Source organism: Neolamprologus multifasciatus, chromosome 13, assembly GCF_963576455.1.
Source record: "Neolamprologus multifasciatus chromosome 13, fNeoMul1.2, whole genome shotgun sequence".
NCBI lineage: Eukaryota > Metazoa > Chordata > Actinopteri > Cichliformes > Cichlidae > Neolamprologus > Neolamprologus multifasciatus.
This window is the reverse complement of record NC_140451.1, coordinates 33,603,476-33,631,199: the sequence shown is the minus strand read 5'-3', so window position 1 is coordinate 33,631,199 and position 27,724 is coordinate 33,603,476. Positions and strand designations below refer to the sequence as shown.

Sequence of the window (27,724 nt, the reverse complement as noted above, 5' to 3'; positions counted from 1 at the left end):
CACACACAGACACACACACACACACACACAGACACACACACAGACACACAGACTCACACAGACACACAGACACACACACAGACACACAGACACACACACACACACAGACACACACACAGACTCACACAGACACACACACACACACACACACACAGACACACACAAACACACACAGACGGACACACACACACACGGACACACACACACACAGACACACACACAGACACACACACACACACGGACACACAGACACACACACACACACACGGACACACAGACACACACACACGGACACACAGACACACACACACAGACACACACACACACACACACACAGACACACACACACAGACACACACACAGACACACACACACAGACACACACACACACACACACACACACACACACACAGACACACACACACACACACACACACACACACACACAGACACACACACACACACACACACAGACACACACACACACACACACACAGACACACACACACTGTCGCTGCTGTCAGAGAGTCCAGAGCTTCAGTTCGAACTCTTTCTTGTCCAGAGAGGAGACGAGCGACCATAAAGAGAAGGAGACCCGCCTCCTCTGATGTCATCTCACTTCGGACACCCCTAACGTGTATCTGTGTGTGTATCTGTGTGTGTCCGTGCGTATGTAGGTCAGTGTAAATGGTGAAACTAGGCCACTCTGCAGCCTGGACAGGCTTCACATTGTTGCAGCTCGGCCGTGACGAGAAAAGCTGAAAGAGAGAGAGGCCGACAGCGCCTACAGCCAGATCATCAGGGTGATGTCGCAGTGAAATATGTAGGAAAAGCTCCTTCAGGCACTGCTGGGACTTGAACCCTGTTTACACACAGGTGCTCTGACCTGCTGACCTACAGCTCCTCCTCCTTCCTCCTTCTTACAGCTGCTTCCCTCAGGTCTCTGTAGAGCACATCATCTCCTATCCCAGCATCCTCCTCCATCACGACATCATTAACCTCCTCCAGGTTCACGGATGTTCATCTCTAATTTTCTTAAGCTCAATGAGGATAAAACTGAAATCTTTTTATTGGCACTAAACCCAACCTAGTGAAGGCTAACCATTTCTCACTAACTCCACAGTTTCACCTCACCTCAGAGCGGTGATGTCATCACAGTCCTTTAACTCTCCCATCAGTAATCTCAGCTGTTCTGCCTGTTTCCATCTACGCAACATTAACACGTCCTTCTCTTTCCACCCAGTGTGCGTCCATTCTTGTCCACAGTCTCTCCCACAGTGATTATTGTAATTCTCTCTTGCATGGTCTCCCCCAAAACTCCCTCCATCAGCTTCAACTGGTTCAAAACTCTGCCCCATTATTACCAGAACCCCTCCCACCAGCACAGACCACCCGAAAGCTCTGCTCCCAGGCTGTGACCATTGATTGATTGATTGATTGACCAGCCACTGATGACCTGTGATGGATGTTGAACCATGTGATCACCTAGTTATAATAACATGTTTAACCTGGTTAAAGAAGCAGCAGATATGTTAGCTTTAGTTTCTCACAGCATGAGGCGCTGTAGCTTAACAGGTTAATGTGCTTGTCTTGTAAACAGGAGATCCTGGATTCAAATCACAGCAGTGCATCCATGTGCTTCATGCCATTTAACTCAATCTGTGGTTTTCCTTTGACTCAGAGCAGCAAACCAGCCGAGTTTGGCATCGTATTCCTGAATGACCGACTAAACAGCTGACAGTCGTCCTGCTGCTTGTGTTTATTGACCCATCTTCCATTTCTCTGTCCCGCCTTGATTGACTGAACCGATTAAATCAGCAGGTTCAGTGAAGTCAGATAAGTTAAACTTTAATTCATTAATATGAAAACACTGCTGGGATTTGAACCCAGGATCTCCTGTTTACAAGGCCGATGCTTTGACCAGCTGAGCCACAGCGCCTCAGCCACAACCCCGATTATCTGTTTTTAAAGAAACGTCCCCTGACTGGGCCGCTGGTCATTTTAAACAAGGCTCCTCCCTTGAATAAGTTAAGATGGTGTGTGTGTGAAAACACTGAGATTCGACTAGTCTGAGCTTCTGCAGGCTTCTGAGGTTCGGGAGGACAGAGCGAGCGGTAACGATGTCGAGGTCGTCATCTTCCCAGGACTCTGCCGTCCCGGCCGTGCACTGCTCAGAGACAAAGCAGCGAGGCTCGTCTGAGGGTAGATGTGCTCTCAGTAAGGGTACACTGCATGGAGAGAAGATAATGATGGTAACCATGTATTTGTGCACCAGCCACGCCATCCTTCTGGACAAAGATTGGATCAGAGCTGCAGGATGAAGCAGGGTGCTGGGTCACATCCAACAAGCTGATGGAGGATCCTCCACTCTCACACTTCATATTCCTCGATTGATTTTTCCATCCTCCTGCTCTGTATTTGATTAATAAACTCCGGTGATACCACAGCGAGCTCCAGTAGTTACTACTGAGGCTCTCACCTCATCACCAGTAAGAGGTTTAAAGGGGAGCTGGAACATAAATCCTGCCGTGTGGGTTTAGCTGCACGGTTGCAAAATGTCCCTGATCCGCTCCACCCTGATGTTTGACAAACAGGCGTAGCGTCTCGGTGAGACGCCCTGGGCGACGGACCATTTTGGGACCATCTCATATTCTCTCTCTTACTCAAATAATATCATATAGAAATAATTAATAATATCAGTAGCATCATTTCAGCACCATGGACAGCAACAGCAGCCAGAGGTCATCCATGCTGGTCTGGAGCGCCTGAACCGACGTCCGTGAGATGTTCACATTTAGAAACTCTTCACTTCTAAAACAGGTGAAAACCTCCCAGAGGGGGCCGTCCCTAGAGGGGGCCGTCCCCCTTGGAGGTGCTCCTGAAAATCGTTGAGCCACTGTTGATGATGTGAGACATCACATGATCAGGGCACCATCGTGAGCTCCTCTTCAACCAGGAGCACAGACAGGAGGCCCGATTGGACAGCGTCCACATATCACAGTGTGAGATACAGGAAATGATGTCCTGCAGGAGGCGCTGTGGCTCAGCTGGTTAAAGCACCTGTCTAGTAAACAGGAGATCCTGGGTTCAAATCCCAGCAGTGCCTGTTCGTCGTCTCACACAGCAGCTGTGTTTTTGTAGCGTTTCCTGATTTTACACTTGGTCTCGACTTGCAGGCTTTTATAAACACGCTCAGAATGCTAGCTTATCGTACACATCTATCAAAAAATGGTAAAAGGCTGTTTTATAGCAACCTTCCTCTGAATGTGTGCATCCCTGCAGTCACCAGCCTCCCGCATGATGTCAATTGTTAGGGTCACATGAAGTCCAATGGATCTTAGGCCTGATTAAAGGGGGAAGTAATGAAGTTGTACTAAAAGGCACGGCTGGGATTTGAACCCAGGACTTCCTGTTTACGAAACAGGTGCTTTGACCAGCTAAGCTGCAGAGCCTTGGGACTGAGGTTTGGGGTTTTCCAGTGTTATTGCTGACTTACAATCTAAAGCACCTCGAGGTAACTGCTGCTGTGATTTGGAGATAAAGATCCAGAACCAAAGTGTTCAGGAACAGTGTCACTGTTAGCTTCTTCTTCTGTTCCCAGACTGAATTTAAAGTGAAGCCTAAACCGCCCCCACCAAATAAAGTCATGCTGATGCAGTGTTAACAACAGGACTTTCTGTTGGTGTGTAGAGCAACCTGAAGCTTCTCAGGGATGAAATATCAACACAAAAATAAAACCAGTCGACAAAAATACGACTTGGTGTCCTCAATGGTGGCTGCCCCACAGTGTGCCAAAGTGCTCTTACATACAGAACTGATGACATCACTGTGGGGCTTCATGGGGATGATGTGGATTCATGTGACCTCACAGCTAACTCACGAGAGCAGGAGCGTCTGTTTTTCTGTCTAAAATCGAAACGTCTTCCAGCTCTGTGAGAAGCTCCTCTCGTGTTTGTCTCTGAGAAACCGTGAAAGTCGAGGCCTCGCCCTGCCGACGCACTGTTTCTGTAACGTGTCCAGATTAGGTTGTGCGGACGTTTTAAAGCTGATTAAATCTTTTCCCATTTCATGGATTGTTTCGTGGAAAACCGTTTCAGGATGAACGAGTGCGCGCTGACCTGTGAAAGGTGACTCACACGTGGTCGTCTCTGTGTTTGGACAGATCTCTCCAGGCAGCAAGGCGGCGCAGGGCAACCTGATGCAGGGTGATGTCATCGTCGCCATCGATGGCGTCAGCACCGAGGGGATGACTCACCTGGAGGCCCAGAACAAAATCAAGATGGCAAACTACAACCTGGCACTCACCATGTCCAAGTAAGAACCGACTCCTCCCTGCTCACACTTCCTGTCTGTAACAGCTTCCTGTTTGTCCTCAGATGTTGATGTGAAAACCTTTTAGTCCCCACACAGGTGACAGTTACACCTGCCAGTGTCTGAGGTCACATTGATTGGTAATAACTCGTTTGGGGCGTCAGAAGATCTGAAGGTGTCTGATGTTATTCGCTCTGCAGAAAAACTGGTCAGATATCATAAATAAAAAGTCCTGTTGGGTTTAAACACGTTCTGCTCATCTGCACCTCCAGATTTTATTCTCACAATCTCCTGCAACAGCTTTGCATGATTCACAGTTCAAAATAATCCTTCTTTGTGTGATATTAAGCCTCCGTGCACCGCCTCAGCTCATCCTCTGTCTGAAATGTAGTTTGTGAAGTTTCTTTTCGTTCTTCGGGTTTTCCGATGTTTTGTTCCTGTTGTCCTGTGTGTGATGTTGGATTGAAGCGCACGGCCACTGCCTGGAATGAAGGTTGTGGATTTTGGGATTTCCCTCAGTCTGCTGCCTCTTTGCGCTCGGATCATTTCCTCCTTTCAGCCATTACGTTTACGTCTCTTTGTGCCATGAAGACGTCTGACAGCTGAGAGGGGAAATGAATGTTGGTCCACAAAGCGCTCGCTGCGGTCTCTCATAACCACAGAGCCTCGGGTGATGAAGACGCTCAGCTCAGGATGAAGAGACGCCGTTTTTCTTTCCTATTATTGTTTTAAATGTTTTGCTGGTGTGAGGTCAAGCTTGTGATGAAGCGGTGGAGACAGGCCAGGAAATCATTGTTAAGCTCAGCCTCGAGCTGTATCGACTGATGAGGCGGACCGCTCACAATAAACTGACTTCAGTCTAATATCGGGGTCATTTTCCTTTTCCCACCAGAACAAAACGACCGTAACGAACCTGTGAAGAGACAGAGGGTGAGATAAAAACCTCAGAAGACCAAACACTGAAGATAACCACAACCTTATCGTCATCATAACATCCTGTTTGATTCTCTTTTATTCTAATGGGACCGAAAACATCATTTTGCTTCTTTTCTCGACCACAGGAGTCGCCCCCCGCTGCTTTCAGATGGCCCCGCCCCTCCCTGAGCCTGGTTATGGTATCTTCTGTTTAGAAGACAGATGCGTCGCCCAGCCACGCCCCCCTCCAACAGTACAGACATGGTGCAGAGGTCCAGTTCAAGGACTCCTGCTAGCTAAGGCAAAGCCTAGCAGGCAGCTAGCAGCTAAAGCTGCCAACATGTAGGACAGGGGTGGGGAACTCCAGGCCTCGAGGGCGGCGTCCTGCAGGTTTTAGATCTCACCCTGGGTCAGCACACCTGAATCACATGACTAGTTCATTACCAGGCCTCTGGAGGACTTCAGGACATGTTGAGGAGGTCTCACACCAGCCTTCCCCACCCCTGATGACTTCTTTTCACCTCCAGGTGTTCCTCTAGTGATCCACTGTCAGGTGAAATCTCTGAATCTTGAATATGAACTGAGAGCTGCTGAACAGGCGACAGTGCTGAGTGGAGTAAAAGAGATTTCACCTGACGTCGGGTCAGGCAGGAAGCAGTGAGGCTGTGGTGTGGGGGCCTGCAGCAGGAAGCTTCATTGCTCTTCAGAGCAGACGTTGTCTTTGTTCCTTCTCATCGCAGCTCTCAGACCTTGTCTTTTATTTCTTGAGGCGAGCTTTTGGAAACTTGTTTTGGTTTCGTGCCCTCGCTTTCACCTTTTCTTCCATTTGCTGCAATTTTATCCGACTTAAATGTTCCTGTTTTCTGTCGTCAGTCTGCTTTAACATCTGACCTCCTTTTATTATTTTCTCTGGAGAAATTGAAGCTTTTCCTGCTGCTGATGTTTTTTTCTATAATAGCCACAAGTAAAGTGATTTATCCTGCTCAGACGTTTCCTCACACGGTGGTTTCAGTTTGTTTTTGGTTATTAAACCTGCTGGATGAATAAATGCAGATCTGTATGGACGCTCTGACAGACTACACTGTTAATCTGTCAGGATGCAGATGATTGATGAAAACCAGACTTTACAGTCGTTTCTACGGAGCACAAATATTCAGAAGAATTAAAACATTCACGTTTCATTTTTATCTTCTCTCTCTGAGATAAGCTGCCCGCCTTTCATTTCACGACGCGAGCGTCAATGCCTCTCTTTCTTTTCTCTGTGCAGGTCGAAGTGTCCGATTCCGATGGCGGCACCGAGAATGGACGCCACGATTCCCGGCGTCCCTCACCAGCAGGTAAATGAACCCATAATGCATCAAAATCATTATTTCATTCTTCAACAGGATGAATTTACTTCACCTTTGTTTTGTTGGCATATCTGGCAGCAACACTGTAATGCAGCATACATGTTTCCTCATACTGAAGTAACTTATTCGTTAATTTATGGATCATTTTATTCTGTAGTTACTATTTATACTTTTAATCTTTGTCCTGTATATGTGCAGCACTGCTTATTTTTATCTACAGTGAAACAACCCCCCCCCCCCCACACACACACACACACACACACACACACACACACACCAGTTAAAGGTATTTTGGAGAAACGTATAGGGCTGCTGCCCCCTGGTGGCTGCAGGAAAAAAATGCAAGAAAGGCCAAACTCAAAAATGTTTTGTGCAAAAACAAAAATGCAGGAAAACAGAAACAGGAGCAGTCATGATGAATTTCATTTCCTGTTTAAGTTAAGACATTTCCAGCAGTGATGATAATTGATCCAACAGATTAACTTAAAATGAAGATAATGTATTTGGTCAGTTTATTTATTTTCACAATAATTATTTATTTTATCCCGTTGATGATTTTCTCAGTCACTTCATGCTTTCAGGCTTTTATACTGAAAGGATCCCATGGTTAGAATAACAGCACCTTGATTAAAAAAATATATCGTCTTTTAAGCGTGTGTTCTGCTCCCTCTCCTTCCTGTCTCCTCCCCTTCCTGACGCCTCCATCGGTGCAGGTAAACGGCCGCAGTACCTCCTCCGGGCCTGCAGAGGCAGACTCTCCCGGGGGGCGTGCGGCGGCGGTCAGCCCCGCTCAGAGGAGGCAGTATAACTCCCCCATCGGCCTGTACTCAGAGGAAACTCTTAGGGAGATGGCCGCGATGCAGGCGGGTCGGCCTGCGGGGTAGGTGGAGGCGTTAGAAGCCCTGCGACATGTTTGATGAGAGGTCAAGAAGCAGAAACAGACTCAAAGATGGTTCAAAGAGGAAGAAAAATACGTTTCCAGACCCATTCTGCTCATTTCTACATTTATAGTCCTGGATTCTCGTACAGCAGCTCTGCATGATTCACAGTTTGAAATAATCCTTCTTTATCTGATACTGGGCTTCTGCTCAGCCTATAGGTCAAGCTGTTTTAGCTCCGCCCCCTTCAAGAGGACTTTTTATACTATAGGTTCATGTTAACCTTGCAGTAATCTCAGTAAACAGACGCTCTCGACCTTTGACTCCAAAGAGGAGAAACATGAGTGCATCTGAACCTGAAACCAAATCAGTGACGCTGTCAAACTGCAGCTCCAGCCGTACACACACCACACTTACACTCAAACTTACTAATGTTCTCAATGCGGACTTGATGTTTTCATACTCCGAAGGAGGTCCACCTCTCAGACTGTACTTGGCAAGTGTTTGCAGACAAACTGGCGTCTCCACTGCAACAATGTGCATCTGTAAATACGTCCAGCTGACCTGGACGCGATGCAGCTCAGATACGTGCTGTGCAGCTACGTTACAGCTAGCTGGCTAACCTTAGATTGCTGTGTAATGTTGTCTCTATGTGAATCATGAGCGTCAGCCTTTGTCCTTATGTGGAGTTTGTGTTGTGCTGCGATGTCAGTGACTCTGTTTCTAAGCTGGGAGCAGAACAACGTCACGTTACTTTACAGAAAAAGGTGCAACGACCGATCCAAACACTTCTGCTGCAGCTGCAGCTGCAGCGGCGGTGTGTGTTTACAGTCACGAACACGTATACAGTGACACACACACACACACACGCCATTAATAATGTGATTCAGTTACTCCGTCACCGAAGAGCCCAAACACCTGTTAGTTTGTTTGGCTGCTTTTAAAGGTCAGGGGACCCTCTGGACACACACACACACACACACACACACACACACATCTCTTCTTAGATGAAACTCACAAAGATTATTAACATTTATGTGTTTTTTCCACACATATAATATTAATCATGTACAGCAGCTCATCTCAAAGTTAACGTCACAGATACGTTCCTGCACTTCCATAAATAGGTTTACACTTAAGTATGCACACCCCTGGTTATTATTTCTACTAATATTACCGATAACAACAATAATGATGATGAGAAGAGGAGCAATAAGAAGAAAAATACATCCTAATCCAAAGAATTAGAATCGTAAATTAAGAAAAGTAAACAGATAAATAACATTATGCATAATTATGGAGCAGAAAGCAGAAACAAAGAATATCAAAGGTGGAATATGTATCTGTGAATAAGAGACGACCAAAACAAAGAGTTAAACAACTTTAAAAAATGTCCAGAAGACACGTGACCCCAGCAAAGTCTGCCTCAAGCTCCATCCACTGAAGCTGGGCTCTGTGGGATCTGTGGGATCTGTGGGCTCTGTGGGATCTGTGGGATCTGTGGGATCTGTGGCCTCTGTGGGATCTGTGGGATCAATGGGATCTGTGGGCTCTGTGGGATCTGTGGCCTCTGTGGGCTCTGTGGGATCTGTGGGATCTGTGGCCTCTGTGGGATCTGTGGGATCTGTGGCCTCTGTGGCCTCTGTGGGATCTGTGGGATCAATGGGGTCTGTGGGATCTGTGGACAGGCTGTGATTAAATCTTCCTCTTCACTCGCAGAGCGGACATCACAGCAGCCAACAGAGGATGTGACCTCTGACCTCTGATGGACAGTGAACGATGCTGAATATGTTTTCTAACATCATGTTCTCCTCTGTCTTCCCTCCTTTGTCCTTCCACGTGTTCGTCCTCTCTTCTGTCCCTGCTGTTGGTCAAGCAAGGTTTTCCCCCCCGCCGCTCCACCGTTAGTATCCTCTGCAGCTGAATGCATCTCGTGTGTTTGTTTAAAGGCATGGCGTGGGGCGATGGCGAGTGCGGTCCTGCAGCTTTACAGACTCTCTGTTTCAAAATGATCCATGCAAACTGAGGAACAGCTGGCTGCATGATGCATTTTGCTTTCTGTGGTTTTTTCATTATTTGGTGTTTTTCTGAGGCTTTTCAGAATAAAAGCCTGCTAGAGCGTGAGAAGCTTCAGCCTTCAGCTGTAGTTTGATGATTGCAGCAGTGAAGTGGACTGAATGTCAGCTGTGTTCCTGCTCTGATACGTTTGTGTGCTGGGATTAAAGGTCGTGGTTTGACGCACTGCTAAAATGAGCTGCTGTGACGTTTTGCGGTGGACGCATGCGAATGTTTCAAGCATGAAATTTAAAGCATCGTCAGTCGTTTCTAACTGATGCGCAGAAACCAGTTTGGGTTTTGTTGAAGTGGAAATAAGACTTTTCTCTGCAGCTGTAAAGACCATCGCTCATGTTGTATTTATTACCCACAAAAAATTACCTAATTTTATAGGACAGGTTTCAGCTTGTGTCCCGTGTGTCTTTGGAAGTCCAACATTTGCAGAAAAAAGGGTTAAATTTTGTATTTTTATCAGCGTTTTGCACCAACAAGCTTTGAGGTGGATTCATCTGATGGTTCAGCATCTGCAGAAATTTATTAGATGGTCACCAGAGTTCATGTGACAGCTGCTTAGTCCACCTGTATGCACGAGCTCTGTTATCACACTTAGATTAACTATATAATTACGTTTGTTATCTGCGGGTTTTAAACGTACTCTTTTACAAAAAACAGAAAAAAAATATAGTTTTCTGCTTAAGATACAAAATTAGAGTCATTATTATTATTATTATTATTATTATTATTGTTATTAATAATAATAATGATAATAATAATAATGATAATCATCATCATCACAATCTGCATGTCTGAACATGCAGATTGTGATGATGATGATTATCATTATTATTATTATCATTATCATTATTATTGTTATTATCATTATTATTATTATCATTATCATTATTATTGTTATTATCATTATTATTATTATTAACATTATTATTATTAATAATAATAATTATATTGTCTGAACATGCAGATTGTAAAACTTGGTTTGAATTTTTGGTTTGATTATTATTGAAAGTTGTACTTTCACAAATTTGGCTATAAAATCTTCACTTTTTTGTTTCCCCAAAAACTATTGATCTGATATTTTTGTTATTGACAGATTTATAGACAATATTTGTGTTTTCTTGATTCATGAGAGGTGATTTAATAAACTCATTATAGTTGTACTTTACAGTCATGTGGAGAATTTATTATTATTATTATAAAATGGTAATGGTAATGATGGTAATATTATAAAACTGTAATAATTTCTTTCAGCCTTAAAGAAACATATACATAAAAACAGAAATATTTCCTGATATTTGTTGTTATTATTTAGAGCATAATGCACTAAAAACCAAAGATTCTTCACCCTCATGAATGTGAAGCAGACTTTAAATAAAATGCAAATGAAATATTAAATCAAAGGTTCTTTTGTTCAGATTAATTAAGGAAGCTCTGCTTGGTTACAGTTAATCCTGAACCTCAGTCACACAAATCTAATTTATATTTAATGGAATCTGTTTTACAACATAAATTTTTTACATGTAATCGAATGAATCAAAGTCAGCATTATTTCTGAGTCCGTTGAGTGGGCGGAGAACGGATCCCTGTGGGGTTTTCTGTCGTGGTGCTGTGGGCGGGGTTTCCACCTTAAATGGAGATTCTGGAAACATTCAGCCTGAAAACTTTCGCCTCACTAGTCCGTCTGCTGCATGACAAACCCATCACCTTCACCCACACGCCTCACCTCCGTCCCTCCATCGCCTCCTTTATCTCCACCTTCTCCCCTCCTCTTCCCCACCCGACAGTGCCGGCTTCAACCCCAGCGTGCTGATGGACACCGCCCTCTCCACCAGCAAGCCCATTGAAGTAAAAGGCCCCGGCGGTAAGGCCACCATCATCCACGCCCAGTACAACACGCCCATCAGTATGTATTCACAGGACTCCATCATGGACGCCATCGCGGGACAAACACAGACCAAGGGCCACGACGCTGGGTATGAACACCACCTCCTCCTCCTCCCTCTCCTCCTTTCCTCTTTCCACGTTGACTTTATCTCCAATTCTTCCTCCTGACATCCTCATCTTCCTCTTCTGTACCCACGTGCACCCTTCAACCCTGCCACCAGTTTTTACACTTTCAGTAAAAACATCAAAAGCCACAACACCACCTGGTTATGACTAACACGGTTACTGTCAGTCCTGCTGAGGGCGGATCCTCCATATTTGTAGTTTTCTAACAGAGCCGTGTTACAGGCAGGTTCAGTTTACAGGCTGATGCTTTGAGTACTCAGCCCACAGATGTTTCTTGATGAGAAATTACATTTATTTGTTGTTTTTGTCTTTTTCCCTTCGTTGTCCTCCACCTGTCCTCTCCTTTCTGTCCGTCCTCTTTGGTCTCGGCTGCTTCACGTCCGACTCATCGCTGACACTGGTGGTGATGATTGTGGTGCTGCAATATTGTGCTGCCTGTTTGTGCCCATGTGGGGAGAGGGTGACTTCTTCTGTGGTGGTTTTGAGGAACTGCTCAGGTTTCCGTGATATCAGAAAGCAGAGTTTTTGGTTCGGGCTTCTCTGGGATCCTTTCTTTTGTGCGTCGTGTGTTGTGTGGCTGAAGCCTCGGCTGTGGGAGTCGGTCTGTATGAGGTGGACCAGTCGAGTCAAATGTCCCCAGAGAGACGTTCCCTCTGTCTGAGCAGTTCATCCCAATTTCTTCGCTCGTGATCATGTTTGACCCTGTTACCTATCGTCTTGTTGCCGAATGCATTTCCAGCTCAGCTGATAAAGTCATGTTACTGCTGCGGTGCTGAAGTGTTTTTGGTGGTGTCTTCCTCGCCTGCTCTTCCTCTGAGATGTAGCGCTGTCACTGTTTACTGTCCCCCTCCAAAGGTCTCCATGCCCATTCTTTATTTCAGCCTCTCTCATTTTAGACCCCGATAAAGCTGCTCTTATTGAAGCGTAAGCCTGAATAAAATGACTCATCCATACAGGAGCGGGCGTCTCTGGAAAACCAATTACAGTCCAGTATGATAAACTCCTCCTCCTCCCTCACCGTGCGTCCTTCACTGAGAGCCGGTAAAAGCTTTGGTTCCCCTGAGTTGTGTTAAAGCTTTGAAACATCAAACACAAGACAGAAACATGACACGTGTCACCAGAATCAGTCCTGTCCTGGTGGGCGGAGCCAAACAAAAGGTGCACTGCAGGTTGAGGGGGCTTAAAGAACAACAAAAGATTTCAAACTACTAAAAAACAACACAATGGTGTCATTAATAGTTTTTAATGTTTGCATCTGTAACCACAAAGAGACCCGAACATCCACACAAAGATTAAAAGACTGAAAGAGAAGAAACTGACGTCACAGCACAAACTGGTGGATGTGCAGAAAAATGACCAAAGCTGCAAAAACCCGCCGAGGTTTCCGTTTATAAGAGAGAGCCAATCAGAAGCAAGCAGGCAGAACAGCTGGTGACAAAACATAAATAAGGAAGTAGAAATGAGCAGAAAGGTTCAGGTCTGCGTGGGCTGGACAAAAGAAAGAGAAAAACAGATAAAGTCACAAAGACGCACAAATTAAACACAAGATACACAAAAACAAAGAGACTCGAAGCTGAATGTTCTGAGCCTCTTTCTGTGTTTCATCTCCGTTTGTTCCTTTTTCTAACAAACCGTCCTCGCGAGTCCGGCTTCCTCTTGGCTCCATCGAACGCCGTCAGTAACGTTTTGTTCGTGTGACCTTTGAAATATCAGATATTTAACTCCAGACTGAGAAGGACGTCAAAACTTTGTTTCCGTTCACTGCTGGGCCCACAGTGCTTCACTGTCTCTTTATTTTTCACTCGCTTTGTTCGTGGGCGACGTGGCGCCCCCTGTCTGTGGTCCCAGTTCTGTCCCAGTCATGGACCGCCTCGTGGACAGCGCCTCGCTGGTCTATCAGGCCGTCCAGAGCACGGAGAAGGACCCGGAGCTGAGCGAATGGAGCCGCCGCAGCACCAACGTGCAGTCCAAGTCCTTCCGGGTCCTGGCCCACATGACCGAGTCCTGTAAGTGTCCTCTTCCTCCTCTTCCTCCCCTTCCTCCCCGTATTGTCCTCAATTATTTAAAACGGCAAATAAAAGCAAGAGCAGACTCATGTATGTTTCCATACAAACAAAGGTGTGTAATTAGAGTAAACGATTACCTGTGGGAATGATTTTAAAGTTAAATCATCAGCTGCTCAGTGTCGCCCCCTCTCCTCTGTTTCTGTTACAGCGCTCACGGAAGAGGAGGCGGCGGCTATGAAGAGGAGCAGGTAGGCAGCAGAGCTCCAGTAGTCAGCTGCTGACCCCCTCACCTGTAGCCTCGACCTCACCTGCCCCGGACATGAGAACACCTGCACAGGCGGTCTCTGTTTGAGGCTCTGATATACGTAAACGCGATGTGATTGGCTGGTGTCTGAAGCCTTTTGAATCTGCTCACGTGTAATGAGCTCATTTGACCAGCAGGGGGGGACAGCGGACTGTGTGTGTGTGTGTGTGTACCTGTTTAGACGTCCTTGTGGGGACAGTGTTCGTCCTCACGGGTTTGAAGGCATTTTGAGGCTCATAGTTTGGGTTTAGTCTCAGGGTTACAGTCAGGTTGTGGCCGGGGTTCATTTTTGATGGTTGAGGTGAGCAGCTAGGGATTCTGTCAAATAGATGTCCTCACTGAGATATCAAAACGAGAATGTGTGTATTGTATTGGTGGGGCGCCTGTTTTAGCGCCGGGTTCTGTTAAAGCAAAGCTCACCATCCAGACTGATTCAACTGCATGAAGTAATCCAAGTGAGCCGACACCAAAGAGTCCTCAGATGTGCTGAAAGGTTTCGATTACTGCCAAGGGACCACGAGGGACTCCCCGCCTCTTCGGTCCTTTCTTTATTGATTACTGGTAACTGGTGTTGATTGGTTAAAGAGAGAAAACCAGTGTGCAGAGCAGAGTCATCCTCCAGCTCTTTATTGTCACGTTTAGCCGATGCAGAAAACACTGAAAGTGTGTGACAGCCTGTGTGACGTCATACAGTCAAACTAAAGTTTTTCCTTCACACTGTGAATTCCTACATTTGTGATTTCTAAAAATGAAAAAACAAGAAGAATAAAAACATCCGTGCTTCGTAGAATTTAAATAAATAGATGTTTTTACTTGCATGTTTTGCTGATTAGCCTGCAGGCACTCGACACTCTGCAGGACTCTGCAGACATCAGGTTATCAACAGGTGGTGAAGCTCGCGGTTAAAATCTCCACATTTCACCTGCAGAAACAGCTGAGACTGTCAGGTTTGGAGCGTGCCCAGTTTAAACAGGCTGCTGTGAGTTAGGACATGCAAATAAGTGTCTGTGTTTAAGAGTTTTGGGTCTAATGCTGGTTTCAGGGATCAGGTGCCTCAGACAGCAGACACATGGCTGCTTATATCTCAGTTACCACCTTAAATCCTGCGTGGCACAGAAGTCCTACACAGGGCTTTATGTGGCCGAGGACAGTCTAAACAAGCCAGGTGTGGTGAGCTGCAGGTGAGGCTGGGCCGAACGTCCGCTGACGACCTCTGAAGGTGTCACTGCCCTCCGTCTGTTTTCCATGACTTCCTGTTTCCCCAGCGGCTCGTCTGAAATCTCATCACAGCCGAGTCTCCGAGAGGACGAGCAAACCTTTCAACCCCGCCCCGCCCGTACAGCCCGTCCCAGCTCTGATGGATGGAGCTTTCTATTCTCTGTGCACTTATTTAATCAACCCTCCATTATGCACCATCGATCTCTGCCCCCCTCTTCCCGCCCCCCCAATTTGGACTGAAATACAACCTCCTCCCCCTCAAAGCTCCGGCTCCCCTCTGTCCTTCGTCAGAGTCCATACGCCGTCCAATGACTCACCGTGAATCAATAGGAGCAGAGGTCGAGCTTTTATCCGCCAATAAAGAGACTGTGCTGTTTTTCTCTTTAGCTGTAAGTCATCGAGGAGGAAGCAGCTGAGACTCGCAGGGCTGAGCTGGAAGCAGAGAAGCAGAAAGAAAATTTTCACTGCAAAATCCAGCTCCATGATCGCGATCATGCTGGGAAATGTAAAAATCTGTCAGTTAAAGGTTTATTCTGCTTATCTCAGGATCTGTGTTCTTATTCTGGCACAAGTTTGAATTATTTCTTATTTATCTGAATGGCTTTGTGCAGCAAAGTCCTCAGCCTGGTGTCCGTACACCTCTAATGTAGAATGACTAGTGCTGACTGGCTCTGACTAACAAACAGGTTGGCTAAATATAAAATCCTTTGTCTTATTCCTCTGTCCATGGAAAGAAAAACTGAGGAGAAGCAAATAAATTAGGTTTTTAAAAGCCTTTCTGAAGTAGCTTTGCATGATTCACAAATCAAAATAATCTATCATGTGCAGGAAAACACTTTCAGAATAAAAGTTTATGTCCTACGACGTCTCTCTGTTCCTTTAAAGCAGAGCTAATCTGTTAAATAGAAGCTCTGCAGCTTTGCATGAGTCACAGTTCATCCTGCGTCTGAAACAAGCTGTTTTAGCTCCTCTGCGTTTAGGCTAAGTTTGGTGGGTGTGGCTTTGGCGTCTGCGATGACTATATTAGGAATATCCACCCTCTATGACATCATCCAGATCCAAGAGTAGAAAACTGAGATAATCAGAGTGTTTAAATCCACCTACGCTGACTTCTTTAATGCAGGTCTGTGCAGATTAAACAGCTTCATCGATGATTATAAGAGACACAGTGACAAGGTTGCAAAGAGTGCAAGGAGGAAGAAAATCAAGGGGTTAAGATCAGCCATGACATCAGCACACGAGGGGACACGGGGAATCAAACAGAGTTCAGTAAAATAAAATAAAAACCTGGACGAATGGTTTGTTTCCTCAGCAGGAAATAATAATCACCTCTTGGCTCTGCAAAGCTTTGGTGTGTGTTGATGTGATTTTTTAAGGATATAGGTGTTGCATTCACGTGCTGAAGGGAGAGTCTGACATGTGAGTTTCATCTGCTTTTTGTTGTTTCTTTGTTTGCTGGAGTTAAACTGAACTAAATCCACGTAGTCACGCTTCAGAGCCATCACCGTCTTTCAGGTCCGAGTTTCCTCTGGTTTGATCTCTGTGCTTTGTACAAATGTTTTTGCAGAACCAGAGAAAAAAACCTTTTTGACATTTGATCCAATGTTTCTGAGACCAAAGCAGCGAGGTGACGTCGTCCTGTCGGCTGTCTTTAAGCTGTCTGGCAGTTTCCTGCTGTTGGTCTGGTGAAGGCGATGGAGTTTCTTATTTTTGGGTCTTTGGGTCCTGATTTGATTATTGATTATTTGTGAGACAGAAAGAAAAAGGTTGATGGTCAATCCGAGTCGCACCTGAGTAACATCAGGGGGGAGAGAGCAGGGGTCAGGAGGGGACGTAGCGTCTCAGTTTGGATGACCTCTGCTGCTGTTGTCTCTATGCCTGCAGCCTGAAGAGACAGCCTGCCGCTGGTTTCGGCCTCCAGTACAGAGCTGCAGTCTCCAGGTACGCTGGTGGCAGGTGCGCTCGCAGCCGTGGGCTTCGCAGCACTCAGTAACACAGCAGCTGCTTTTAAACGGAGGCTTCTTCAGCTAAAACTCCTGGCGGCACACAAGTGGATTGTTAGGGTTTTGTGCACGGGTGGTGTTTGAACCCATAACTCTGGCAGTTCTGTCAGGATCATGTAACACCTGAGTAACAGTCAGTAACCTCGCCATCGTTTCATCAGCTGAATAACAGGCTGAGTCTCTGCTGACGCCCTCTGAAGGAGGCACCTTAAAGCTTTTGTTGCTGTTTGTTAATGAAGCTGAATTCAGTTTTGGTTTGAAGCCCTCTACCCTAACACTAACCTTGTTTACATCAGGTAAGTCTGATACAGCTAAGCTGCTGCTAAACACCCAGACCTGAGGCTGATACCCCCAGAAAGAAAACCTGTCAACACTTCTTGAAAGAGTGTGCTTCTGTCCTGCTCAACATTTTATTCTTTCTCTGAAACAAGCTGTTGATGCTAGTTTCTATATGCTTGTTGTCTGTGACAATATTATATTGACACATCCAGAGAGTGTAAAAACATCAGAAACATTCGAATCACTCCAAAGCCCAACTTTTGCCTCACAAATTAAATTTTTGATTCATAAAACAGTGCAGCAACCTGGCTGTAATCACTGTTTACTGCAACTATATTCAGATGACGATTCAGTTAGAACAAGTTTAAGAGCATTTTTGACTCAGTCCAGGATGCAAACCAAACCTGAATGTGGTCTGTAGAGGTTTCTGTTTAAAAACAGTGAGTATCTGCACCTCAGCTTGGAAGCCTAGACTAACCCTAACCGCCATATTCACAAAAATTAGAAGAAAGGTTAGTTAAACAGTTTAGAGAGAAATTTAAAACCAGCAGAAACAGTTACCTAAACCCGAAAAGCACATGGTTAACACTAAAATCAACAAAACTGCTGAAAGAGTTCAACGTTATGGGTCATTTTTTAGCTGAGTTAAATGTGCTCTAGAAAAGCTAGCTAGAAATTAAATTGATTGTTGAAATGCAGTTCAAATTAATAGCTCCACTGATGGAGCTATTAATTTTTAAAAAGTTTTTAAAAGCGTTTCTGATCCACTCTAATCACATGGATAAATGACTACATAATATAAATACTACATGTATATAGTATTTTATTGACTCTAAGCTCTGCAGAAGATTTCACCCAGCATAGTCAAAGACATCAATAATATCAGCTAAAACTTCATTCAATGTTGGAATATTTATCAAAGTAAATCTAGTAAATTCCACATGTATTAGATGGAAACTGCTAGAAGAAAGCATTAAATTCTTAATAACACAGTGTTACAGTCGAAAAGTCAGACACAACAATGAAAAACTCATCAGGATCTTTATACCCATTGATGAGTTTACAATTTGAGTCAGTGTTGATGACTAACTTAGCTTGTGGTTCGAAACATGCTTAGCTTAGTTAAATTTTTTTTGAGTTAATACCATAACTACCACTGAGGCTAACTACTTGAGGCTCACTATGACTAAAAATCCCGGACGAGCCCCCAATTACAAAACTGAACCTGATGACGGAACCATTTGGAAATCATTCTGAATAGATAATAATGACATTTCTTTCCCTCTCCAGCCAGTACGGTGCACCTCCTACCATGCAGCCGGCGCTGCAAGTTCCACACCCACAGCAGTACCAGCCAATACCACAGCAATACCAACATGCACCGATGCAGCAAGCTCCACAAGCTCTGCCCCCACAGCAGTATCAACCAATGCCACAGCAGTACCAACAACCACCCACACAGCAGGCTCCACCCACTCAACAGAGCTCAATTCAGATCCCTGTTGGCTCCGCCCCCTCCAAGGTAGTCAGTACTGCCTGCATCTACCCTTCACAGCCAGGTGAGTTTCTGTTTTGTTTATATTAACTTGCACAGATAATATTTATATACGCTTATATACACATATTTATACTTCTTGCACCCACAGCACCACCTATGGCTCCAGCTGCAATGCCACCGCAGCCCCGCCCTCCAGCCGCCGCCCCGGCCCCGCTTCTGGCTGCTCCACCATCCGCCAACAGACCCCCGTGGGTGACCGACTCAAACTTCGCTGATAAGTTCGACCCCGGCAAGACCACCTCCAGCACCATCAAGGTGCAGCCACTGCCCCAGGCCGCCCCTCCCCCACCAGCGTACATCCCTAACCCCTCCCCTGCTGGGCATGCAGCTGCCAGCCCCGCCCCCATCATCCCCAGCCCTGGCCCCATGACCTCTAGCCCCGCCCCCTTTCCACCTGTGGCCAGAGGCGTGGCCCAAAGAGCGGAGAGGTTTGCAGCCAGCAGTCGCACGCCTCTATGCGGGGCCTGCAACAGCGTCATCAGGTAACGCACTGACACGCTTCTGGAGCCTCAAGTGGAGATCAGAGGAACTGCACCTGTTGGTGCTTTATTATTTTGCTCCTGAGGTTCCTCCTTTGGGTTAAAACGAGTGACGTTAATGAAATGATGTCACTTTAAGGGCAAATTAAAATCAAATTACTTAAAATGCTGCTGCTGTTGTTGCAGGGGTCCATTCCTGGTGGCCCTCGGCCGGTCCTGGCACCCCGAGGAGTTTAACTGTCACTACTGCCACATGTCTCTGGCCGACGTCAGCTTCGTGGAGGAACAGAACAACGTGTACTGTGAGAACTGCTACGAGGAGTTTTTCGCCCCGACCTGCGCTCGCTGCAACACCAAGATCATGGGGGTGAGAAATTTTCAGACACCATTTCTGATTTTATTTTCCTTTATTTAATGTTATAAAACCATAAGTTTTGCACTGAAATGCCACCTGCATGTGACACTAGAGGCTGATTAGACCTTATTAAGTCTTGTCACGCTGTATGTCGCAGGAAGTGATGCACGCCCTACGGCAGACATGGCACACCACCTGCTTTGTGTGCGCAGCCTGTGGGAAAGCCTTTGGAAACAGCCTCTTCCACATGGAGGACGGCGAGCCGTACTGCGAGAAAGGTATGCCGACACCACGCCTTCATCACAGCTGCGAGAAAAGCTGCACAGACAGGCAGACGCAAAAAACCGTCACATGCATCATCAGAGACTCAGTGCAGCCCCTCAATTTGAACTCCTCTTTCTTTTGATTGGCCCCGCCCCCACAAACAACGAGTAGGTGGAGCTTCTGTGTGCCCTGTGTGACATCAAAAAGATCCAAGAGTAGAACATAGAGTGTGAAACAGATTAACAGGGATTACGTACTTCATGATTCACTGTTTTTGGACTCACGGCTGCCATCTTCAACACTTCCTGTCTCTGTGTCGCTCAGATTACATCGCGCTGTTCAGCACTAAGTGTCATGGCTGCGACTTCCCAGTGGAAGCTGGCGATAAGTTCATCGAGGCTCTGGGTCACACCTGGCACGATACCTGCTTCGTTTGTGCGGTAAGGACCACGAGCAGCTGGGTCTGAGGGGGTCCGGTCGGTCAGTTTGAAGTTTTTCACCCCGGTTTTCTCGTCTGCAGGTCTGCCACGTGAACCTCGAGGGTCAGCCCTTCTACTCAAAGAAAGATAAACCTCTGTGCAAGAAGCACGCTCACGCCATCAACGTGTAAACTCGCCTCATCACGCCTCATCACGCCACCAACATGTGTGGAAACGCTGGGTTTTTTTCTTTTTTTGTGCAAATTTCAAATTTCTGCTGCCTGATGATTCTGCTTCAGATCCATCCGACCCGTCGCATCACGTACTGTGGTTTATTTTTCTACCAGAAAAAGTGTGTGTGTGTGTGTGTGTGACTGCTGAGCTGCAGAAATACAGGTGACTGTAGGGAGTCTGCAAGGTGCCAAATTAAATATTATATTTTTTAGTGTTTAATAACTTATAACAACAAAAATATTAAACTGGCTAAGCTATGCAATAAGGATTAAATAGATATTTAAGAAAGTCTAAATAATAATATTATGACAGTATAAATATTCTTCAGATTGTTTTCTTTATTGTTTGCTGTCTAACCCCATCCTGTGAGAACGTGTCATTTTCTGGTTTTCAAAATTATTTTTCTCCCAAATTTTTATAGTCAGGAAGAAGAAATTCTTTCTAATAAATATAAAAAACAGAGTGTTTGAAGTATGTTTATTTTTCTCTCAAACACGGGCTTAAAGTAGTGGGATATTTAGGGTTAAGAGGGTTAAGAGAGTTTTTTAAATTATTTTGATAAAGTTATTATTTTTATGAAAAAAAATGTTAGAAATAAAAATTATTATAAAGTTTTATTAGTACTTTTTTTTGGTTTGGTTTGTAGTGTTTCAAATACAATTTCAAATTAACTTGTGAATTATTTCATATGAATGAAATTACAAATTTATTATAATTAAACTTTTTTTTTTTTTTAATGTGCTTCTTTTTTTAGTGGCACTCTCGGGACTCCGTATAGCTGATATTGTTCTCACCATTTTTTAGACTATTTTTGGTAATGTGCCTCTGTTGACTGTTTGAATGCGACTTTAATATTTTTATTTCCCTTTTAGACTAAAATAAAATGATATAAAAGTTTTTATGAGGCAATACGAAGTGAAACAACAGACTGCAGAGAAGCTGGAAAATCTATAAACAGCAGCAAATTGGAGATAAAAAAGACTGAAAAGTGTTTCTGGCGTTGAAACCTGTCGTCACTACTCCGACTCTGGGGGCGTGAACACACGACAGGTGACACGTTTCTGTGGCCCCGCCTGAGCAGGTGAACCTCCAGATGTTTTAAATGTGAAAACCGCACAGAGATACTGTGTGAGTGACGGTGAAACGTTAAACTGACCACAGAAGCTGTTGGGCTCCAAGTGCAGGTGTGCTTCTGCTCTCACGCCGCACTGAGGTGCATTTGGACTTGTTTGTTCAGGTGAACCTGCTCAGGTGAGGCAGCTCTTCGACTTGACGTGCTTCGGGGGGAGAAATAACCTTGAATTTCATATTTATTCGACAGTGTGGTCTTTATTGAGACGCTAGTATATCGTCACTGCTGCGTGCAAATGATTAGTTATTTGATTCATGTTTGTTTCAGAGCGTTTGGCATCACGTGGTTAAGTTTGAGTACTGATTTCATGATGATTTATGTGTGTGTGTGTTTTAACTACACTGTAAATGTGATAACCTTAATCTGACTGTTAACAACACATTGGCTCCGCCCACACTGCAGACCGTGAATCCTCCCAAATCTGAAAAAGATTAGACTTTGTATTTTCTTTCTTTTTTTGTGACATCAAACATGTGGCTGTTCTCAAGGTTGTAAAACACAGAATAATCTTATATGTACTTAGATCATTACAGTTGGGGAAACGGACTCCAGTGAAGGTTTTTAAAAGCGTTTCTCTGTTAATTTTCATGCGTTTTTAATACAAAGACAGTTTTGTAGAGCCTCTCTTGGCCATTAAAGGAACATCAGCAAACCACAACTTAATTCAGATCTTTAATTTGACTTGTTCTCTGCTAAGACTTAATCATTAAGCACATAAAGACTTTTTTACATTTTAAAAACTACGCCATGGTTCATGTTTAGGGATGGGTATCGTTTAGATTTTATCCGATACCAGTGCCAAACCGGTACTTTTGAAACGGTGCCGGTGCTTAAACGGTGCTCAAACCGGTGCTTAAAGAATGGAGAACACAAACTTGTCCAAAAACCTCTCATGTTCAGCTGTTTTTTTGTAAAAAGATAACAATGTTAGCCTTTTCTGCAGCTATGGGGCATATATGGTATCACTCTTGGCTGGAAGCAGCTTAAACAATGGAAAAAACACAAACTTTGTCCAAAAACCTCTCATGTTTAACTGTTTTCCACTTTTTCTTTGGTCATTTTAGCCTTTTTGTCCAGGGTGAAGGGAGTATCTGCCATCAAACAAGAAGACAGCTGCATGTAGCTATGATGGTGTTTGCTAGTTCACCTTACATGCATTAATGTAATAACGTGGTTAGCCTACTCAACGTAAATTACACATGAACAACATTAAGCTACTCACGCAGAGAAGAACGGCTGCTGCTGCATCATCATCCTCATCATTTCTGCTACACTGGCAGGGCTAGGGGCCAGGACTCTCCTCTTCGGGTTTTTGGGGGATGTTGCTAACTCCGGGTCGATAACAGGCACCACACCCGCAGTAGATGTGCTCGGTGTGAGGTCTCGCAGCAAGCTATCAAATACGGCGCATTTCTCGGCTTTAAAAAAAAACGCTATGCGTCGCCAGGTGTTTCATCAGATTTGAGGTGTTACCTCCTTTGACAGTATCACAGTATCAGCTTAAAGCACTTGTTGCAGCTGCTGAGTTTGCATCTTTTGCTGTGAAGCACAGCCAGACTTTGACCGCTTCGCCTTGGGCATTTTTAATCTGTAGCTCTGCTCTAAAAGAACGTACGTACCTGGACCCGCCTACTATCCTCAGAAACGTAAAATGATTGGCTAGAATCCAAGGTGTATGACATCTCAGGAAAAAAAAGCACCGAAATGTGCGCTGCTTTTCGGTCTGGTTGCTACCGTTTATGTCAGAACCGGTGCCATCATGGCACCGGATACCGGTACCCATCCCTAATCACGTTCTAATAACCAGTCACACTATTTTAGCGTCCTCCTGTGGCCACTAGAAGAAGTGCAGCTAAGCAAACAGAAACTCTTGGTGTATTAAAAACTTCTGTAAACAGAAGAAGCATTGTGTTTCTGAAAGCTGGATTTTCCTTTAAAAAATCTACGTTTTTGTTTTTTTACTTTGTTCCGCTTTTGTCATTAAAGGCATGTTTTAGCACCACCTAGTGGCCAACAACAGAACAAACCACAATGTAATTCAATTCCAGTCCTTTGTTGAGTTAAACTCTGTTGTAATGTTGGGTTGTGTTCAGTGGTTGAGAGGAGGCGGTCGAAACCTTAGCAGGATAACAGGAAGAATACACGATCACACTGGTACTGGGAATTCCACAGCATATCCGTTAATGCACCTCCTCTTCATCAACCATACAAGGCCCGGTTGAACGGCTGCTACTTATCAAACATGACACACAGTGTTCATACAGCCCGTAACGTTGCAAAGGTTTCTGGAGAGCAAGCGCTTTGTTCCCATAAATCACAGAGAGGGCAGTGGCGCACACTAATGACCTCATAACCCCTTGACTTATGTTACATTAAAGAGACACCACACCACTGTGACTGTTACAAACTGAATAATAAAGTATATAAAATCATTAAAATCATCTGACTTTGTTTACTTCCCAAACCGATTTAACAGTGCTGTGGTGTTTTAGTGGCCTCTGGTGGTGATTAGAGGAAGTGCAATTGAGCAAATGAACTTTCATTATATTAAATCTATAAACAGAAAAGACTTTGTGATAACTTTCTAAGAGATGAATTTAAAAAATTACTATAATGGGGGGTTTTATTTTAATTTTTTCAAATGTAATTTTATTTTTGCATTTCACTACAAATAGTTTTGGGAACATCTACTGGCCATGAGAGGAACCGTAATTAACCCCCATAACAATATAATATGATTCTTTTTTTAAAAATAAAATAAAACTCACATAAAAGAATGAAAAGCATCTGAACACACTCGGTATGTTATAGCAGCCTCAGGTGGCCACTAGAGGAACTGCAACTAAGCAAACAAACTTTCGGAAACGTTTGGTAAAGAACAAGAGGAGCTTGGAACTAATTTTTATTTTATTTTTTAAAGTACTACACTGTTTTGTGGAGAAAAATTTGAGTTTTTCATCTTTAATTTGCTAGTACAGGTGAGGTGTTTTAGTTACACCTAGTGACCAGTAGAGGAACTGCAAATAAGTCAGCTTTTGGGTTGAGCACAGCTTATAAACTTTGGTTGTTGAGTAGTGTGAACGGAGCCTCTGATTCTTTGATTTAAACTTTAGTTTTATTCTGTGATTTAAATGAAAGTGTTCGTCTCCCTGCGGAGAACCGTGCCTTTGCTGAAATCCACCTCTGCTCGGTCTGACTGGCACACTGACCAGTTTGTGTGCCGGTGTACAGTTTTTACTCTGAATTGTACTTTTATACAGTTTGTGTGTTTTTCTGAGGATGAATGTGTGCATGCGGCATGTCAGGATCCGTTTGTGAAAAAAAGACAAGCTAACGCGTCTGTTCACCGTTATTTTTGAGTGTTTGTAAGTAATGATGTCATACTGTGAGTGAAGAACTCTGCTTTACTTTTTGTTTAACAGGTTTTGAACATTTGAAGAGTTTTTGTGTTGCAGGTTGAATAAACTGAGCACTTCAAACACCTGGAAGCATCTTCTGGAAACGTCTAATTGATTCATTTTTCTGATGTGAAGATTTGTTTAAGAAGCAAGAAAATAAAAATATATTGAGCTCCTGAATGTGTAATCACAAATCAACAATTTTAAGCTAAAACTGAAATAATAAATTAAAACATATGAAATCTGGCAGGTGTTACAGAATGTTTCTACATTTTGAGAATAAACTAGGAATTCAATTCAGTTTTATTTATACAGCGTGAAATCACAACAACAGTCGCCTCAAGGTGCTTTATATTGTAGAGTAGATCTTACAATAACACATACAGAGAAAAACCCAACAATCATATGACCCCCTATGAGCAGCACTTTGGCGACAGTGGGAAGGAAAAACTCCCTTTTAACAGGAAGAAACCTCCAGCAGAACCAGGCTCAGGGAGGGGCGGGGCCATCTGCTGTGATTGGTTGGGGAGAGAGAAGGAAGACAGGATAAAGACATGCTGTGGAAGAGAGACAGAGATTAATAACAGATATGATTCAATGCAGAGAGGTCTGTTAATACATAGTGAGTGAGAAAGGTGACTGGAAAGGAAAAACTCAATGCATCATGGGAATCCCCGGCAGCCTACATCTATTGCAGCATAACTAAGGGAGGATTCAGGGTCACCTGGTCCAGCCCTAACTATATGCTTTAGCAAAAAGGAAAGTTTGAAGCCTAATCTTAAAAGTAGAGATAGTGTCTGTCTCCTGAATCCAAACTGGAAGCTGGTTCCACAGAAGAGGGGCCTGAAAACTGAAGGCTCTGCCTCCCATTCTACTTTTAAATACTCTAGGAACAACAAGTAGGCCTGCAGAGCGAGAGCGAAGTGCTCTAATAGGGTGATATGGTACTACGAGGTCATTAAGATAAGATGGGGCCTGATTATTTAAGACCTTGTATGTGAGGAGCAGGATTTTAAATTCTGGATTTAATAGTGTGTATAATGTAAACAGAATTGGTCCTAGCACCGAACCCTGTGGAACTCCATAATTAACCTCAGTGTGTGAAGAGGACTCTCCATTTACATGCACAAACTGGAGTCTATTAGATAGATATGATACAAACCACTGCAGTGCAATACCTGTAATACCTACAGCATGTTCTAATCGCTCTAATAGGATATTATGGTCGACAGTATCGAACGCTGCACTGAGGTCTAGCAGGACAAGCACAGAGATGAGTCCACTGTCAGAGGCCATAAGAAGATCATTTGTAACCTTCAATAAAGCTGTTTCTGTGCTGTGATGAGCTCTGAAACCTGACTGAAACTCTTCAAATAAACCATTCCTCTGCAGATGATCTGTTAGCTGTTTGACAACTACTCTTTCAAGGATGTTTGATATGAAAGGAAGGTTGGAGATTGGCCTATAATTAGCTAAGACTGCTGGGTCTAGAGATGGCTTTTTGAGTAAAGGTTTAACTGCAGCCAGCTTGAAGGCCTGTGGTACATAACTGAATATTAGAGATAGTTGATCATATTTAAGATTGAAGCATTAATTAATGGCAGGACTTCTTTGAGCAGTTTTGTAGGAATGGGGTCTAAAAGACACGTCGATGGTTTTGGAGGCAGCAAATATTCAGAGGAACAAATCTCTTTCATTTTTATCTGTCATCAGTTTTCTGTAACTCCAAACGAAAAACATGACTGTCACACCCAGACATCATCGTCATCGTCATCACCATCTTCATCCTCATCCTCGTCATCTGACCATCCTCATCATGATAACGATCGTCGTTCTTGTTGAGCGATGATAATGCTGTTCATTTTGGAGCCACCAGATGGAGCTAGTACCCTCTCCTGATTACATTTCAAAATAAAAGCCTGCGGGTTTTTGAGCAGCAGAGATTGGACAGAGAGGAGTGAAGAAAGGAAGAGGTCTCACTCTGCCACCAAAAACAGCTCTTAGACTACATATTTTTGTTAAAGCCCCAGATTGCCAGTGGCTAAAAATATAAAGTAAGTTTATAAATTATTTTTTAAATCAACTTTCCAGATGTATAAAAAACCTCAGATACGATGCTGACTTGGAGGATTGTGTATTTATGTGTTTTTGTAAAGATAGAAAAAGAAAATATGTCGCTCAGCTTTCAGAACCGACAGGAAGCCCAAACATACATTTATATCATCAAATACCATGTTTTGAATTAATAACATTTTATTTATTGTTTTAAATTAGCATTTGAATCAGTATTACATATACCTCATATAATAGTATTATTATTATTATTTGCAATGTTGAAGCTCAGCATTTATACTTTCTTTATTTTTTATTTTGCTGAATCACTGAGACTGAAATAATTAGAATGATATTTTACAACATGTGTTTCCTTTGCCCCCGAAAACACGAAAAGAAGAGAGTTATTTATAGTCATAACGAGCTGCTGCGTGATGATTTATGTCATAGTTCATTAAGATAAGCCAAATCACAACCACTGAGGCGCTCA

General features: G+C 44.0%; 1 protein-coding gene and 2 non-coding genes across 5 annotated transcripts in view; 2 read left to right on the top strand and 1 right to left on the bottom strand.

The window, feature by feature from the left end:
* ldb3a (LIM domain binding 3a) overlaps positions 1-25,272 on the top strand; it is a 35,679-nt gene extending 10,407 nt beyond the window's left edge. Inside the window, exons 3-15 of one of the 3 annotated variants that reach the window (XM_085183524.1) lie at positions 4,163-4,314; positions 6,494-6,563; positions 7,289-7,455; positions 11,308-11,496; positions 13,382-13,545; positions 13,748-13,787; positions 16,946-17,002; positions 18,634-18,902; positions 18,990-19,383; positions 19,567-19,747; positions 19,893-20,013; positions 20,324-20,439; positions 20,520-25,272. In XM_085183524.1, coding sequence (XP_085039650.1) covers positions 4,163-4,314; positions 6,494-6,563; positions 7,289-7,455; positions 11,308-11,496; positions 13,382-13,545; positions 13,748-13,787; positions 16,946-17,002; positions 18,634-18,902; positions 18,990-19,383; positions 19,567-19,747; positions 19,893-20,013; positions 20,324-20,439; positions 20,520-20,609 — 2,010 coding nt within the window. In that variant the 3' untranslated portion in view covers positions 20,610-25,272. Of the gene's footprint in view, positions 1-4,162; positions 4,315-6,493; positions 6,564-7,288; positions 7,456-9,333; positions 9,357-11,307; positions 11,497-13,381; positions 13,546-13,747; positions 13,788-16,945; positions 17,003-18,633; positions 18,903-18,989; positions 19,384-19,566; positions 19,748-19,892; positions 20,014-20,323; positions 20,440-20,519 lie in introns of all 3 variants that reach the window. The other 2 variants (XM_085183522.1, XM_085183523.1) reach the window with 2 other exon arrangements.
* Positions 1,866-1,939, bottom strand: trnat-ugu (transfer RNA threonine (anticodon UGU)). The gene has a single exon. It is a non-coding gene; the product is annotated as a tRNA-Thr (tRNA).
* On the top strand, positions 3,033-3,106 carry trnat-agu (transfer RNA threonine (anticodon AGU)). The gene has a single exon. It is a non-coding gene; the product is annotated as a tRNA-Thr (tRNA).
* Positions 25,273-27,724: the final 2,452 nt, after the last annotated feature.